Genomic DNA, 18,749 nt, shown 5'->3' with positions numbered 1-18,749 from the left:
GGTGCACCAGTGCTATTTGTAAAGAAAAAGTATGGAACGTCTCTTTGTTTATGCATTGATTATAGGGAGTTGAACAAGGTAACTATTAAGAACAAATATGTACTTCCTAGAATTGATGTTTTATTTGATCAACTGCAAAGTGATGATATATTTTCCAAGATTGATTTGTGTTTGGGTTATCATCAGTTGAAAATAAAGAAAAATTATGTTTTGAAAACTGCATTCCAAACCAGGTATGGACATTATGAATTTCTTGTGATGTCATTTGGGCTTACTAATGCACCGGCTGATTTTATGGATTTGATGAATATAATCTTCAAGCCGTTTCTGGACAAGTTTGTGATTGTATTCATCGATGATATTCTTATTTATTCACGAACTACAGAAGAACATCAAGAACTTCTGAGAATTGAATTGAAAACTTTGAAGGATAATTTTGGCTGGAAGAAGTGGCATTCTTGGGTCATGTAATTTCAAAGAATGGAGTATATGTGGACCCAAGTAAAATTAAAGCTGTTAATAACTGGCCTAGCTAGACCAAGCAATGTTTATGAGGTACGTAGTTTTCATGGTTTAGCTGGTTATTATCGTCGATTCATAGATGGTTTTTCCAAGATATCATTTCCAATAACCACTTTGACCAGGAAAGAAGTAAAATGTGTTTGGAATGAAGTATATGTGATAAAATTTTCCAAGAACTAAAGGTGAAATTAACTTCAGCACCTGTCCTTGCAATTCCGAAAGGAACAGGAGGATTTGTAGTATACAGTGCTGCTTCTAAACATGGGCTAGGTGCAGTATTGATGCAAAATGAAAAGGTTATCGCCTATGCCTCACGAAAACTGAAATAGTATGAAAAGAATTACACAACACGTGATCTTGAATTGACTGTTATTGTGTTTGTATTAAAAATTTGGAGGTTCCGAACTCACTGATATATAATTACTCTGATTTGTTTAACTAATGATTGTTAATAATGTTTTAGTATTTAATTATGTAAAATGGCACTTGAATGATCACTAAATATTTACGTAAATGAATACAATAAGAATTTTAAAACATTTTTAATACTTAGTGACCGTTGTACATAAAACGTCTCTTAAGGAGCAATGGTTTTTAATAAATCACCATCACAGGAGCGACGATTGAATTGTTCAACGTAAATCATTGCCACGAAGCAGCAGAATTCACACAAACCATTACCAAAAGAGTCGGTTAATTGGAATTGTCGCTACTATAGAAAATGTTTATGTAAACCATTGTCACACTAAAATGCACCTTGGAAAAAGTGTCGTCGTTGCGATATAGCAATGATTTGTGCCAAAAAAGAATGTTGTTGGAGTAGTGATGGTCATGAACCGTCCCTACAGCTGGACGTACGATAAAATAGTGAGCGACCCTAAATAAACCATATCACTATTGATAAATTGCGACGATTTTTGCGTAAATGTGTTTTTTCTCTTATATTTTTAAAATTTATTTTTTTATTTTCCCTATGAAAGGAATAAAATCCTTGATATCTTTTCTATATTGTGAAAGATTTATTGTGGTGTTTTGCCTTTCTTGGATTGATACTTTTTCTTATCTAAGTGTTTGAGATATTTTAAATAGGAATTGTTTTATTATAGAATAAGATATTCATATATCTTAAAGAGCTTAAATATTTACTTGATTATTTTAATATATCTTTATCTCCTAACTTAATATTATTTCCTTATCTTTGTAGATTGGTTCAAGTTTGAAAGGGAATATGATCAAGTATTTTTGGAGATAAGCTGACACGCTTAAATAGAAGAAGAGGGTGTAGAGATTGAGGCTGCTTGAAGAAAACGAGAGAGAGCGCAGAAAAGAGAGATCAAGCCGTAGATGAGGATTTGAGCGTGCAGAAAAAAATAGAGCTTTAACGTAGATGACAGAACTCGACTTTCTGGAGTGCTTTCACGCTGAAGAGTTCTTGTCAATTTGCTGAATTTATTGTTCGTAGATGCCTTGTAGTTTTGAGAGCACTTGAAGATTGTTGATCGAAGATTGTGTTGCTCTCGTGTTTGGGCATCTCGGATCAACTCCTTTCTTGAGTTTTCTTGTTCTACTTTCAGTAGACTTTTAAGGGAGTTGTTTTATTTATTTATTTTCTCACATATTTTGAGAAAATTGATTTTTGAAATAATTCACTAGTTTTAGGGTTTGTAAAACTCTTTGAATATTTTCTAGTGAAAGTTTTTCCCTGAGGCGCTGCAAGAGTATTTTATACTCTTGCTTAAAAATCTGAGTCTTATTTATTTGGTTGTTTATTTATTTTATTCATTCTTTCAAAAATTCTGATGCATGTTAATCAAGGTGTTATTGAAGATGTTGTCAACACCTAGTGATAACACCTGAATCTGTTTTATGTGCAACCTTTTATTACTTTAGTACTTGTGCATATTTACTCTTGAGTATTTATATTGTTAGTTTGTTGTTACTATTCACGTTTTAATATTTCCGCTGCATGTTGTGTAGGATGTTGTCAACACCTAGTGACAACATCTGATTCTGATAATTTTTATGAACCATGATATCCCTTACAAGTGGTATCAGAGCCTACTCTTGATACACTAAGAGCTGATTCTGGATTATTTTTTTGGAATATTATGGAGTCAACAACAGCAAACTCATTCTTCAAACCTCAAGAAGTCTTTGAATCGGATTCGGGAGATGACTCAATGTCACTCATCACAAAGAAGTTTGGTGAATATCTGAAGAAGATGAGGGAGACAAAGAAGACCGATCAGAAACTTAAAGCTCCACTTTTTTCGGCTGCTAACATAACTCTGAGAATAGGCGGGCCTGATCAATCATCAAGGAATTTTCCTGATCCTCAAAAGCCTCTACTTATGCTGGAAGGAAAGAAAAAACCTACTGCAAAGAAGATTGACATGGTGAAATGTCATGAATGTCAAGGCTATGGTCATTTTGCCAATGGATGTGCAAACAGGCTTCAGAAAGGGATGAAAACATCTTTGAGTGGTGAAGATTCTGAAGAAGATAAAGAACAGAATGAAGAAGAAAGCCACACATCCCTGACAGCTTTGATGGAAAGAAAAAAGCTGATGCAAGTCAATCCTTTAGGTGTTGCCGCAGGTGTTGCCACACCTGGCCGCAACATCTCCCAAAGGTCAGTATGTTTAAATTCATTTACTACTGATAATGTGGGTAATTCTGATGTAGGTGATGAAAGAATGTCTCTGGAAAATGTGCAAGTGCAATTTGAAGAGCTACTTGCTGACTGGATTGAAAGGAATAAAACGAATGCTATTCTTTCAAGAGAAAATTCTGATTTGAAGGTTGATATGTCAAGACTTGAAGTTATGCTGAGTAAGAAGGATCTGGAATTGAGTCACGTTAAGGATGAACTCATGAAAGCTAAGGCTACACTGGCTAAATTCAACTCAAGCACAACCAAGCTTGATTTTTTGCTCATGATGGGAAGAGATGGTAAGGCTGGACTAGGTTTTGAGAACACTAAATTTGAGGTTGGTGAATGTTCAAAAGCTCCTGTGTTTGTCAAAGAAAATAGTTGTCCAGGAAGCTTAACAGAAAAGGTCACAACAACTGATCCTCCAAAACCAAAGCCACAACCTACTGTTCCTATAAAGTCTGGGAGAAAGCGTAAGTTTGTATGTCATTACTGTCATACACCTGGTCATATCAAACCATATTGTTTTAAGCTGCAGGAAGATTATTGGCAGAGGTCTGGATCGAAGGTGTTGCCTAAGGTGTTGCCAACACCTTTCCACAACATCTCCAAAAACAGATCTACTGTAAGACAGGTTTGAGTATGTAGTAGCCCGTACCCTAATTGAGTAATTAAGGGATTAATCATAATTACTTGGGTAGAGTTCGAAAGCTCCGAAGGTGAGATCGGAAGCTCCGATCAGGATCGGAAGCTCCGAACAGGATCGGAAGCTCCGATCGGTATTACGTCAGGCATGACGTGTGGTTGGATCGGAAGCTCCGATCAGGACCGGAGGCTCCGATCACCCCTATCCGGAGTCAACAAGTGATATTTTGACACGTGGCAGATCAGGATCTTCGGAAGCTCCGATGGCAGGATAGGACGTTCCAATCGGGGTTCGGACGTTCCGATCAAGGATCGGAAGTTCCGATCGATGTCTATAAATAGAAGGCCGAGACTTCACTTTCATTTGCCAATTCCGAGTTCTCCTTTCCTTTCTAGTCCTTTTGGAGCTGTTCTAGTCTTCTTAGGCTTGGTCCGGAGGTCGGCGAGGCATTCGGTAGTCGTAGCGAAGTTGTGCCCAAGTTCTGGAGGCATCGACATCAAAGGGCTAACGACGGACGAAGGTATAGCTTTTGCTTCCTATAAATATTTAGGAGTATGCAATAGCTTAGTTAAGGCTTTTAGAGCACTTTAATGATAGTAATATCATTTGGCAGTGTAGAGCAGACTATAGGCTTGGACCTAGAGTTGGTAGAGCTTGCACTGTATTGAGGTACGAAAGTACTGTTCGAGATATCCTGACTGAGTATGCATGTATTATGTGACTGCATGATTTATATGCCATGATATTATGCTGCATTCATTTGCATCTTGCTGTATCTCCTTCGAGATGTCTGTTAGTAGGGTTGTACCCTATCCTGTTAGTGGATGGACTTCCATCGATTTGGGTCCGGCGTATCCACGGTTATCTCGGTATGGGAACCACCTCCTGAAGCGACGGCACAGCGTGCTACATACCAGGGCCCGGTCTGTCTCTGTTATCTGATCCTTGACCTCGAGTCTATAGGGAGTTCACTTTGCATGCATGTATACTCATACTCTCGCACTGAGCGTTTTATGCTCACGTCTCGTACTCTGTATTTTTCTGGACACCCTATTCCATGGGGCAGGTTTGCGATTGGATGAGGAGGGTGGATCCAGGAGGGGCTAGTCAGTGGTTGGCCAGCTGGAGCTTCGCTTAGGTTTCATTACTGTTGTTTGGGTTTATACAGCTATTCGATTTGGTTGTATATTATTGGATAAATTACAGATTCCTTTACTTGGGATTGTATAATGTTTGTGGTTTCCGCAGTTTTATTCTGATATCTGTTTAATTAAGTTAATTGCATGCATAAGTTCTGTTTAGTAGGTGATCCGGGTAAGGGTCACTACATTTATGGTATCAGAGCATGCAAAAGAATTCTTGGTATTTAGTCTCATCTTGAGGTATTTTTGTAGATGTCAAATCGTGACGACCAGAGTTCTCATGGCAGTGTTGGTGGGCATTGGGGTGATGCCGACCGGGAGCCTCGTCGAGAACGGCGTCATCGTCACCATGACGACGAGCATTTCACTGTGCGTCGATTCTTAGCTATGGGTCCTAAGCCCTTAGTTGGAGGTGAGTCTTCGGAGGATGCGGAGAACTGGTTAGACCGCATGGAGACGACTTTTCAGACTTTCCAATGCACCGAGGAGCAGAAGGTGGAGACCCTTGGCTATCTTCTGGATGGGCGTGCGCGCAGGTGGTGGAGGTTTACTTCTGCACCTTTTGTTGCGGCGAGAGGAGTGGCCACCTGGGCCGAGTTCCGCACAGCTTTCCAAAAGCGGTATTTTCCTCCTGCACTCCGTCAGTCGAAGGCAGGCGAGCTACTGAGTCTGCGACAGGGAGCCATGTCTATCGATGAGTATCAGCAGAGGTTCTTTGATCTGCTATCCTATTGCCCCGAGATTGCTGATAGCTCAGAGATGAAGTATAATCTGTTCCTTCAGGGCCTTAACCCTGAGATCCATGACCGTGTGGCGGTTGGCAACGACATGTCCTACGAGGGTTTGGTGAGCCGTTGTCACCAGGCGGAGGACAGCATTCGGCGGAACAGGTCTTTCTCTCAGTCGAGGCCTGCTAGTTCTTTGGGTCCCCGTGCCCAAACTTTCAAGAAGTCTGGATCTTCTTCTTCCTCTGGTTCTGTAGGTGTTGTTCGTTTCGGTAAGAAGGACAAGTGTGATCACTGTGGGAAGAACCATCCATCCGACAAGTGCCGCAGAGCTTCTGGAGCTTGTTTCCGTTGTGGAGAGACTGGTCATATCCGGAGAGATTGTCCATTGTTTGGGGGAGGCGGTTCTGGTTCTGGTTCAGGATCGGGTTCTCAGACCACCGTTCAGCAGAAGTCGCAGGGACAGTCTGCTGGGAGTTCTCATTTGAGGCCACGAGCTTCTGGCCAGGTGTTTGCCCTGAGACATGATTAGGCTGTGGAGGAGAATGAGAAAGTCATCGCAGGTACATTTCTGCTTTATGGTATACCTGCTCTTGTACTTATTGACACTGGTGCATCTCATTCCTTCATTTCTGCACGTTTTGTTAAGAGGCATAAGTTACCATGCATTGCACTAGACGTAGTGATGTCTGTTTCTACCCCGACGGGCCAATCTGCTTTGGCTAAGCGTCTAGTGATGGGTTTCCCTTTAGAGTTCGAAGGAAACATTCTGTTAGCGAATCTCATGGTCCTGGCGATGGACGACTTTGATTGCATTCTGGGAATAGATATGTTGACTACCTATCGAGCTTCAGTGGACTGCTATCAGAGATTAGTACGCTTTCATCCGGAGGAGAGTGAGAGCTGGTTTTTCTATGGTGAGGGAGCGCGACCCCCGATGCCTTTGGTATCAGCTTTGAGAGCCTGTTGAGCTCTAGAGTCTGGCGGGGAAGGCTACCTTATCTATGCAGTTGATTTGTCCGCTGAGAGTATTGGGATAGAGAGCATTCCTGTTGTGGATGAATTTCCAGATGTATTTCCTGATGAGATTCCGGGTTTTCCTCCTGCTAGGGAAGTCGAGTTTGGCATAGAGTTGATGCCGGGTACTTCGCCTATTTCTAGAGCACTGTATCATCTGGCTCCGTCAGAGATGCGTGAGTTAAAGAATCAGCTACAGGATCTTTTGGACAAGGGGTACATTCGTCCTAGTGTATCTCCTTGGGGAGCTCCTGTTCTTTTCGTGAAGAAGAAGGATGGGTCGATGCGGCTGTGCATTGACTATCGGCAGCTGAATCGAGTCACTGTGAAGAACAAGTATCCGTTGCCTCGTATTGATGACTTGTTCGATCAGCTGCAGGGCACGTCAGTTTACTCCAAGATTGACTTGAGATCTGGGTATCATCAGTTGAGAGTCCGTGATCAGGACGTAGCCAAGACTGCATTCCGTACTCGCTATGGGCATTACGAGTTCCTAGTGATGCCATTTGGTTTGACTAATGCGCCGGCTATATTCATGGATTTGATGAACCGTGTCTTCAGGGAGTATTTGGACAAGTTTGTCGTGGTCTTCATTGATGACATCTTGGTGTATTCGCGTAATACGGAAGAGCATGTTTCTCACTTGCGGTTGGTACTACAGACTCTTCGAGATGAGCAGTTGTACGCCAAGCTGAGCATGTGTGAGTTCTGGATGGATAGAGTAGTCTTTCTTGGCCATATCATATCAAGGGAAGGGATTTCTGTTGATCCAAGCAAGATTGAAGCGGTACTTAATTGGTCGCGTCCGACGGCAGTTGCTGAGATCCGTAGTTTTCTGGGTCTAGCAGGGTATTATCGTCGCTTCATTATGAACTTCTCTCAGTTAGCTCGACCGTTGACGCAGCTTACCCGCAAGGGTTTGGATTTCGAGTGGTCCTCCGAGTGCGAGGAGAATTTCCGTGAGCTTCGACGGCGGTTGACTTCTGCGCCGGTGTTGGCATTACCGTCAGGATCTGGAGGGTATGTAGTTTTCACAGATGCTTCTCTTCAGGGGTTAGGTTGTGTCCTGACTCAGAATGGGCATGTGATCGCATACGCTTCTACACAGCTGAAGCTTCACGAGGACAACTACCCAGTCCATGATTTGGAGTTAGCAGCCATTGTGTTCGCTTTGAAAATCTGGCGTCATTATCTGTATGGCAAGAAATTTGAGATCTTCACCGACCATAAGAGTCTCAAGTAATTGTTCACTCAGGCAGAGTTGAACATGAGGCAGAGACGTTGGATGGACTTGCTTAAGGACTATGATTGCGAGATTAAGTACCATCCGGGAGCTGCTAATCTCACCGCTGATGCTTTGAGTCGCAAGGTGCGACTATCCGCACTTCAGGCTTGTTCGATGTCTAGTGCGATCAGTGACTGTTGTACTTCAGGTTATACCTTCAAGCATAAGAAATATATGCAGATTATCCAGGTGTTTGCGATATTATCTGAGCCAGCCTTGTATTCGCGGATCCGAGATGCTCAGATGTCTGATTCGAAGACCCAGCGTTTAGCTCGTCTAGCTAACGAGGGTAGCTCGTCTGGATTTCATTATCAGTCAGATGGCTTTCTGTGTTTGTCTGGTAGGCTTGTGATTCCGCAGGATGAAGAGTTGCGAGAGGAGATTTTGTCTCAGGCGCATCGCACTAAGTTGAGTATTCATCCTGGTAGCAACAAGATGTACAAGGATCTACGTACTCGTTTCTGGTGGAAGGGAATGAAACGCAGTGTTTATCAGTTTGTTTCGAGATGTTTGGTGTGTCAACAGGTCAAGGCAGAGCACCGACGACCTGGAGGATTGCTTCACAGTCTGCCTATTCCTGAATGGAAATGGGAGTTTATCACTATGGACTTTGTGACCCATTTGCCGGTATCCCCGAGGAACTGTGATGCTATCTGGGTTGTGGTGGACCGACTCACCAAGTCAGCGCATTTCATTGCCTCTAGCCGAGAGTACTCTGTGGATCGCATGGCACGGATGTACATTCAGGAGATCGTCCGACTTCATGGAGTGCCTGTGAGCATTGTCAGTGATCGGGACCCCAGGTTTACTTCTAGATTCTGGGGGAGTGTTCAGCGTGCGATGGGTACTACTCTCAGTTTGAGTACAGCCTATCATCCGGAGACTGATGGTCAGTCAGAGCGCACTATCCGTACCCTAGAGGATATGCTTAGAGCGTGCGTCATGGATTTTGGTTCAGCCTGGAAGGATCATTTGCCGTTGATCGAGTTCGCTTACAACAACAGCTATCATACTAGTATTGGGATGGCACCTTTTGAGGCGTTGTATGGGCGACGTTGTCGTACTCCACTCTTCTGGGAAGAAGTGGGGGAGAGACAGGCTGAGGGACCGGAGTTTATCCAGCAGGCGATAGATATTGTTGATCAGATCAAGAAACGGATTAAGACTGCACAGGATCGTCAGGCCAGCTATGCTAATATCAAGCGTAGGCCCTTGCAGTTCGAGGTCGGGGAGAAAGTGTTTCTGAGAGTGTAATTGTAACACCCTCAACCGATGAAGGTATTACCACACTAACATGACCATAAAACCTCTGTGCGGAAAAGAAAATTTTTGAAAGATGTATGCATACATCAAACCTTACTTAAAACATTTCAGAATAGTTTACAAACCAATTCATAACAATTTGAAACATAAAGCGTATTTTCTTCAATCAACATAACAACATTTAGTTCATTAACTTGACATAACACACTCATCACATAACACACTCATGCATCGCCCGCCGGTCCGACTCCTTGCTCTTCTTCATGCCCGGAATTGAACTCATCGACATATGCATAAATGTCATCCTCATTACCTGCACCATTCAAGTATAGTGAGTCTAAAGACTCAGCAAGAGTATGCAGTAAAAATCATGAGATTTCAATAATCATTTAAACTTAACATAGCATAATATAACATAACATAACATAAGCTTATCATTTGGCGACGAATTATGCGAAATTGTGGCAACCTTCATAATGGGCACATTCATCTTTTCTTGTTGATCAACAATCATATGGCATTACGCCTCATAACTTTCGTTCATTCCTTTTCGGAGGCTCCTCCGGAGCTCATCCCGGAGGACCTAACCCGTACATTGAGCCGTATTTGGGAGGGCTACTCCGGAGCCCAAACCGGAGCACCGTTCCCGTATTGCCACCACAAAGACGCATAAGACATAAAAATATTTTCATGCATCAACATATTATATCTTCATAATTCAACATAGCATTATTCATTCATGCTTTATCATTTTCATTTCATCAACATATCCTTTCATCCATCATGAAGCATCATTGAAACATCATAATTTCCATCTTAACTTTTGTTTCATGAACATAAAACTTTACTCGATAACTTCGTGCATGTAATAAATGATAAAAATCATACTTTCATATTGAACATAGGTTTCATGAAAGAAACTTAGACATGTACATGCACCACATAACGTAATCGATCCACGTAAGTCGTTCTTTCCGTTCTTGACTTTAAACTTGAAACTTTTTGCATAAAAACTCTTAAATATATTTTAGAAGCCTTAATAGGTCATAACCATGTATTTAGGACCTTAAAATAACATAAATAAAGCTTCAAATCAGAAGGCCATGCGCGGGGATGCATACTCTGCTAATGGGTCTGCTTGTTCATTCTTAAACTCTATTTTGCAGTCGGAATTCGGAAAAGTGGTAACATGAAAGTTTTAGCCCTTGATCTTGGCTTTCTAATGCCGAAAACTGCACCTTAATTGAAATTTTCAATAAAAAGTTATACTCATTCTCCCAAGACTGGTCAGTGCAGAAAAATCAAACCAATCAATAAACTTTGGATTGATTTTGGCCAAACTTCAAAACCGATTTTGGAAAACTTAAAAACATGAAAGTTGCAGAAAAATTAGTTATCTTTCAAATACAATTGGCCTCATCTAATTTGGATTACTACAAAAGAATTTACTCACAAAATTGCAACAAGTGTCGATAATCCGAGGCAACCCATCACATGCAACGTTTCAAAGTTTTAACTCAACTAACTCAACTCTTTAAAATTCAACACATACCTTCAAAATCAGTACTTTCCCAACTCTAAATCATAAGAATCTATCATCACACATTATTTATCAAGAATTTCACAAGAACGACTTACATATCACGACTTATGCTTCACAATTTCAATCAAACATAGATCATGATTTTAAGCTCTAAAAAAATCATGCATAAACATTACATAAATCATAATTTTCATATCAAAATACATATATCTTGAATGGTGGTTTAAAATTGCTTTAAAAAAAACTTGCCTTGAATGGAGGAGGAGTTGATCCGGAACTTCGGAGACGAACTAACCACGAAGAGGAGCAAGATTGAAGTTTAACTTTGAAATTTCTTGAAGCAACCGTGTAGTGTTCAGAGAAGAAGAGAATAAGAATGAAAATAAAAGAAAGAAGAAGAAGATAGGCGTGAAGGAGGGCAATCATGGGGAGACAAGTCCATAAATAAGTGGGGAACGTGGTAGAAGAGTGTTGCTTTCAACACTTAATTCGCATCGTGGTGACTAATTAAAATGAAGTCTACCACTCTTCCTTGACTCGACTGATAAAAAAATACTATCTCCCAACTCTTTTATTCAAATTATATCAATATTATACTTAAAATACTCGTGAAAATAAGTTCTAACACTTCGTTCGTAAGTTAGCCTCGTCCCGAGAGTCTAGAATCAAACTCAACCTGAAATCATTTACTTAATCAAATTGTTAAACGTAAAATAAACATAATCATTAAATCATAACTTAAACAATTTAAGGCATAAAATCATTAAAAATTTATGTTTAAATAATCGTGAGCAATTTTAATGGATTTTTGGACTTTACAATTCTACCCTCCTTAAAAGAATTTCGTCCTCGAAATTCGACTTACCAAATAATTTTGGGTATCGGCTACGCATATCTTGTTCAGTCTCCCAAGTAGCCTCTTCCACTAATTGATTGCGCCATAAGACCTTTACCATCTTGATCTCTTTGTTCCTCAACTTTCGGACTTGTGTATCCAAAATTTGGATAGGTACCTCTTCATATGACAAGTCTGGTGTCCACTGAACTGGTTCATGATGAATGACATGGGAAGGATTTGAGATATACTTCCTCAACATCGAGACATGGAAGACGTCGTGTACTCCTTCTAGATTTGGAGGCAATGCTAATCGATAAGCTCTTGCTCCAACCTTGTCTAGGATCTCGAAAGGTCCTATATATCTCGGGCTCAGCTTTCCTTTCTTCCCAAATCTCAAAACTCCTTTCCAAGGTGACACTTTCAAGAACACATGATCACCTACTTGAAACTCCAAGTCTCTACGCCTCTTATCGGCGTAGCTTTTCTGTCGACTTTGTGCTGTCAACATTCTGTCCTTGACTTTTGCTATCAAGTTGATTGTTTGTTGCACTATTTCTGGCCCCAATATAGCTCTTTCTCCAACTTCATCCCAATGCAATGGAGTCCTACACTTTCTCCCATACAAAGCCTCATAAGGAGCCATTCCAATAGTAGCTTGATAACTATTGTTATATGTGAACTCCACTAAAGGCAACTTCGATTCCCAATTTCCTCCGAAGTCAATCATGCAAGCCCTAAGTAAATCCTCCAGTATCTGAATCACTCGCTCAGATTGTCCATCTGTTTGGGGATGAAAAGCTGTACTGAAGGCTAACTTTGTCCCCAATCCATGATGTAGAATCTTCCAAAAGTTCGATGTGAACCTGGGATCCCTGTCAGAGATTATCCTTGCTGGAACTCCATGCAATCTAACTACCTCTCGAATATACAACTCTGCATATTGATTCATCGAGAAGTTGTTTCTAACTGGTAAAAAGTGAGCTGACTTCGTCAACCTGTCAACTATTATCCATATTGAATTCATTCTTCGTTGTGTAATTGGCAGTCCAATCACAAAGTCCATGGTGACATCTTCCCATTTCCAAGTGGGAATGTGTAATGGTTTCAGAAGTCCTGCTGGCCTTTGATGTTCAACTTTGACCTGTTGACATGTCAAACATTCGCTAATAAACTTAACGATGTCTTTCTTCATACCTGGCCACCAGTATAGCATCTGTAAATCCTTGAACATCTTTGTACTCCCTGGATGAATAGAATATGGTACAGTGTGAGCCTCAGTCATCACATCTTCCCTCAGTGAATCTACTGCTGGTACCCACTTTCGCCCTTTGTGATGCACGATCCCATCCTTCACTGTATACAATGCACCCCCTTTAGCTTCATCTTTAAGTTTCCAAGTTAATAATTGCTGGTCTGAAGCCTGACCTGTTCGAATCTTGTCGAGCAAACTTGGAACCATTGTTAAGGCTGATAGGGCACAAACTTCCATCGGCTCAACTACTTCCAATCTGAGTCATTCAAAATCTGCAATCAACTCTTGTTGAGTTGTCATTCTGTTCAAGGTTGCAGATTTATGACTCAAAGCATCTGCTACTACATTAGCTTTACCCGGATGGTAGCTAATATCACAGTCATAATATTTCACCAATTTGAGCCATCTTCTCTGCCTCATGTTCAACTCCTTCTGGGTGAAGAAGTACTTCAAACTCTTATGATCAGTGAAAATCTAACACTTCTCACCATAAAGGTAATGTCTCCACAGTTTGAGTGCGAAGACAACTGCTGCCAATTCAAGGTCATGGGTAGGGTAATTCTTTTCATGAATCTTCAACTGTCATGAAGCATATGCTATCACCTTTCCATCTTGCATCAAGACAGCCCCTAATCCACTCTTGGAAGCATCTGTATAAATTACGAATCGACCTGTTCCTTCTGGTATGGCTAGTACTGGTGCTGTCATCAACTTTTTCTTTAACACTAAAAAGCTTTTCTCACACTGATTAGACCATTCAAACTTCACACTTTTGCGAGTTAATGACGTTAGTGGCAGCGCTATCTTGGAGAAATCCTGAATGAATCTCCTATAGTAACCCGCTAATCCCAAGAAACTCCGTATCTCTGTAGCATTCTTTGGAGTAACCCAATTTTTAATTGCTTCTATCTTTGCTGGATCAACCTCTATTCCCTTAACCGAAACTATGTGACCCAAAAATGCAATCTGTTCCAGCCAAAATTCACACTTACTGAACTTAGCAAACAATTGTTTTTCTTTCAGAATCTGCAAGACTATAGTTAGATGCTGACGATGCTCATCTGAACTACGAGAGTAAATCAGTATGTCATCTATGAATACTATGACAAACTGATCTAAGAAAGGCTGAAACACTTTGTTCATAAGATCCATGAATACTGCCGGTGCATTGGTAACTCCAAATGGCATGACTAAAAACTCGTAGTGGCCATAACGAGTCCTGAAAGCCGTCTTATGAATATCTTCATCTTTCACCTTTAATTGGTGATAACCTGATCTCAAATCGATCTTGGAGAATACTACTGCCCCTTGTAACTGATCAAACAAATCATCAATCCTTGGCAGTGGATATTTGTTCTTCACTGTTACTCGATTCATCTCTCTATAATCGATGCACAGTCTCATAGACCCATCTTTCTTCTTGACAAACAATACCGGTGCACCCCAAGGCGATATACTCGGTCTAATAAAGCCTTTGTTGAGTAGCTCTTGTAGTTGCTCCTTCAATTCTTTCATTTCAGTCGGTGCTAATCTGTATGGTGCTTTGGAAGCTGGTTGGGTTCCGGGCATTAATTCAATCCCAAATTCTACCTCCCTAGCTGGAGGTAATCCTGCAATATCATCAGGAAATACTTCTGGGAAATCTCTCACTACCTCGACGTCTTCAAGTTTCGATCGAGGTAATTCTTGGTCGCAAGTGACACTTGCGAGGAAACCTGCACATCCTTTATTCAACAGTTGTCATGCCTTACCTACTGAAATTAAAAGAGATGAATTATTTTTCGGTGTGGCATAGAATAGAAACGTTTCTCCATCCTTAGTTTTCAAGGAAACCGTCCTCCGTTTACAGTCTATGGTAGCCTCGTAACAAGACAACCAATCCATACCAAATATCACGTCAAAGTCCGACATTTTGAGGATAATAAGATCAGCATACAACTCATGACCTTGCATCTGTATACTGCATCCTCTGACGATCAAATCACTACTCAATTCTTCCCCTGAAGGCAAGGATATACTAAATCTCGATATTGACTTATCCGGTACTAAACCCGATTTATTAACAAATTCAACAGATATGAATGAATGTGTAGCTCCAGTATCAATTAAGACATGAGCGGGATTACTGGAAACATTAATCATACCTGTAACTATAGCTGTATTCGGATCCACTTGATCATGTGCCATTGCAAAAACTCGTCCTCTTACTGGTTCTTTGGATTGAGGGCAATCTTTTCGATAGTGCCCTGGCTTTTTGTAAAGGAAACATACTCCAGTCCCTGCCATGCATTGACCTGAGTGAAGTTTTTCACATTTTTGACAAGCTGTTGGTGCAATCGCCGGTTTTGGTGCTGGTAGAGCCAATTGTTTCTGCCCCTGAGGTCGATGCTGCTGCTGTTGGTATGGTCGGTGTTGGGGTGGGGCTTGGTACGGTCTCTTTCTGTTAGCATTTCCTTGTTGGTCCCGATTCTGATAACTAGATCTTTTTTCTTGTGACTCTCTGATAATGTCGTTTCTGTCCTTTTCGGACAGCATGGCCTGATCCACCGCATCTTTGTAATTTTTCGCTCCACTTAGTCTAACATCCTTTCTGATGAAGGCATTCAATCCTTCTGTGAAATGTTTCAACTCTTCAGCAGGTTCACCAGAAATCATCGGTACAAAGTATCTTCCCCTTTCAAACTTCTTTACATACTCCGCAATTGACATGTTTCCTTGACGGATCTCCAAAAACTCTCTAGCCAACCTGTTTCGGGTGCTCACCGTGAAATATTTACCGTAGAACACATCCTTGAATCCATTCCAAGTAAGGGTGGTTAGGTTCAACGCTGCTTTGGCTCCATTCCACCAAACACGAGCGTCATCACGGAACATATAGGTAGCACATCTCAATCTATCCGCATCCGTGATCTGCATGAATTCAAAAGCAGTCTCCATAGCTTGGAACCATTGTTCCGCTATCAAAGGATCAGTCTCTCCTTTGAACTCAGGTGGTCCCAACTCTAAGAACCTTTTGTAGATAGGGTTCTGATTAGCTGCAGGATGGTTATTTCCAGCATTAGCTGTCTGGACTTGAAGCAACTGTTGGATTTGAGCTCCCTGAGCACGGCTTTGCTCTTGAAGCAGAGCAGTTAATCCCGCCAAAAACTGGTTGTTTTGATTGTTCTCACTATCTGGCCCGCAATCACTATGGTTGTTGTTTGCAGAATTGGTGTTGGTATTGGTGTTGTTTCCCCTACGTGATGTCATAGTCCTAAAGTCCAATATTATCCACACCGCTCAGTCACGATTCAAAACGTGAATATACTTTAACATATAACAAGCAAACATATATCTCATCGCATTATCATACACATAATAACATAAGACACATAACTTACAGACATGAAGACGGAGCGTTGGAGTCGTGGCGAGTATGCATGAGTGTTTCAAGAAAACCCAGAGCGAACTGCTCTGATACCAAACTGTAACACCCTCAACCGATGAAGGTATTACCACACTAACATGACCATAAAACCTCTGTGCGGAGAAGAAATTTTTTGAAAGATGTATGCATACATCAAACCTTACTTAAAACATTTCAGAATAGTTTACAAACCAATTCATAACAATTTGAAACATAAAGCGTATTTTCTTCAATCAACATAACAACATTTAGTTCATTAACTTGACATAACACACTCATCACATAACACACTCATCACATAACACACTCATGCATCGCCCGCCGGTCCGACTCCTTGCTCTTCTTCATGCCCGGCATTGAACTCATCGACATATGCATAAATGTCATCCTCATTACCTGCACCATTCAAGTATAGTGAGTCTAAAGACTCAGCAAGAGTATGCAGTAAAAATCATGAGATTTCAATAATCATTTAAACTTAACATAGCATAAGATAACATAACATAACATAAGCTTATCATTTGGCGACGAATTATGCGAAATTGTGGCAACCTTCATAATGGGCACATTCATCTTTTCTTGTTGATCAACAATCATATGGCATTACGCCTCATAACTTTCGTTCATTCCTTTTCGGAGGCTCCTCCGGAGCTCATCCCGGAGGACCTAACCCGTACATTGAGCCGTATTTGGGAGGGCTACTCCGGAGCCCAAACCGGAGCACCGTTCCCGTATTGCCACCACAAAGACACATAAGACATCAAAATAATTTCATGCATCAACATATTATATCTTCATAATTCAACATAGCATTATTCATTCATGCTTTATCATTTTCATTTCATCAACATATCCTTTCATCCATCATGAAGCATCATTGAAACATCATAATTTCCATCTTAACTTTTGTTTCATGAACATAAAACTTTACTCGATAACTTCGTGCATGTAATAAATGATAAAAATCATACTTTCATATTGAACATAGGTTTCATGAAAGAAACTTAGACATGTACATGCACCACATAACGTAATCGATCCACGTAAGTCGTTCTTTCCGTTCTTGACTTTAAACTTGAAACTGTTTGCATAAAAACTCTTAAATATATTTTAGAAGCCTTAATAGGTCATAACCATGTATTTAGGACATTAAAATAACATAAATAAAGCTTCAAATCAGAAGGCCATGCGCGGGGGCGCTACTTTTCGGGCGCGGGCGCGCTTACTCTGCTGATAGGTCTGCTTGTTCATTCTTAAACTCTATTTTGCAGTCGGAATTCGGAAACGTGGTAAACATGAAAGTTTTAGCCCTTGATCTTGGCTTTCTAATTCCGAAAACGGCACCTTAATTGAAATTTTCAATAAAAAGTTATACTCATTCTCCCAAGACTGGTCAGTGAAGAAAAATCAAACCAATCAATAAACTTTGGATTGATTTTGGCCAAACTTCAAAACCGATTTTGGAAAACTTCAAAACATGAAAGTTGCAGAAAAATTAGTTATCTTTCAAATACAATTGGCCTCATCTAATTTGGATTAATACAAAAGAATTTACTCACAAAATTGCAACAAGTGTCGATAATCCGAGGCAACCCATCACATGCAACGTTTCAAAGTTTTAACTCAACTAAGTCAACTCTTTAAAATTCAACACATACCTTCAAAATCAGTACTTTCCCAACTCTAAATCATAAGAATCTATCATCACACATTATTTATCAAGAATTTCACAAGAACGACTTACATATCATGACTTATGCTTCACAATTTCAATCAAACATAGATCATGATTTTAAGCTCTAAAAAAATCATGCATAAACATTACATAAATCATAATTTTCATATCAAAATACATATATCTTGAATGGTGGTTTAAAATTGCTTTAAAAAAAACTTGCCTTGAATGGAGGAGGAGTTGATCCGGAACTTCGGAGACGAACTAACCACGAAGAGGAGCAAGATAGAAGTTTAACTTTGAAATTTCTTGAAGCAACCGTGTAGTGTTCAGAGAAGAAGAGAATAAGAATGAAAATAAAAGAAAGAAGAAGAAGATAGGCGTGAAGGAGGGCAATCATGGGGAGACAAGTCCATAAATAAGTGGGGAACGTGGTAGAAGAGTGTTGCTTTCAACACTTAATTCGCATCGTGGTGACTAATTAAAATGAAGTCTACCACTCTTCCTTGACTCGACTGATAAAAAAATACTATCTCCCAACTCTTTTATTCAAATTATATCAATATTATACTTAAAATACTCGTGAAAATAAGTTCTAACACTTCGTTCGTAAGTTAGCCTCGTCCCGAGAGTCTAGAATCAAACTCAACCTGAAATCATTTACTTAATCAAATTGTTAAACGTAAAATAAACATAATCATTAAATCATAACTTAAACAATTTAAGGCATAAAATCATTAAAAATTTATGTTTAAATAATCGTGAGCAATTTTAATGGATTT

At 40.3% G+C, this 18,749-nt stretch overlaps 1 protein-coding gene across 1 annotated transcript; it reads right to left on the bottom strand.

Moving 5' to 3' along the window:
* Window positions 1-13,468: 13,468 nt before the first annotated feature.
* LOC140877570 (uncharacterized) lies at window positions 13,469-16,135 on the bottom strand. Its single transcript, XM_073281106.1, has 4 exons — window positions 15,031-16,135; window positions 14,734-14,931; window positions 14,321-14,601; window positions 13,469-13,852 (listed from the first exon to the last, which is right to left on the bottom strand). Exons 1-4 carry the CDS (start codon window positions 16,133-16,135, stop codon window positions 13,469-13,471), a joined length of 1,968 nt encoding a protein of 655 aa, XP_073137207.1.
* Between the last annotated feature and the right edge of the window lie 2,614 nt (window positions 16,136-18,749).

The sequence above is a fragment of the Henckelia pumila genome, chromosome 2 (genome assembly GCF_033568475.1).
Source record: "Henckelia pumila isolate YLH828 chromosome 2, ASM3356847v2, whole genome shotgun sequence".
NCBI lineage: Eukaryota > Viridiplantae > Streptophyta > Magnoliopsida > Lamiales > Gesneriaceae > Henckelia > Henckelia pumila.
This window is presented reverse-complemented; position numbering and strand designations above follow the sequence as displayed.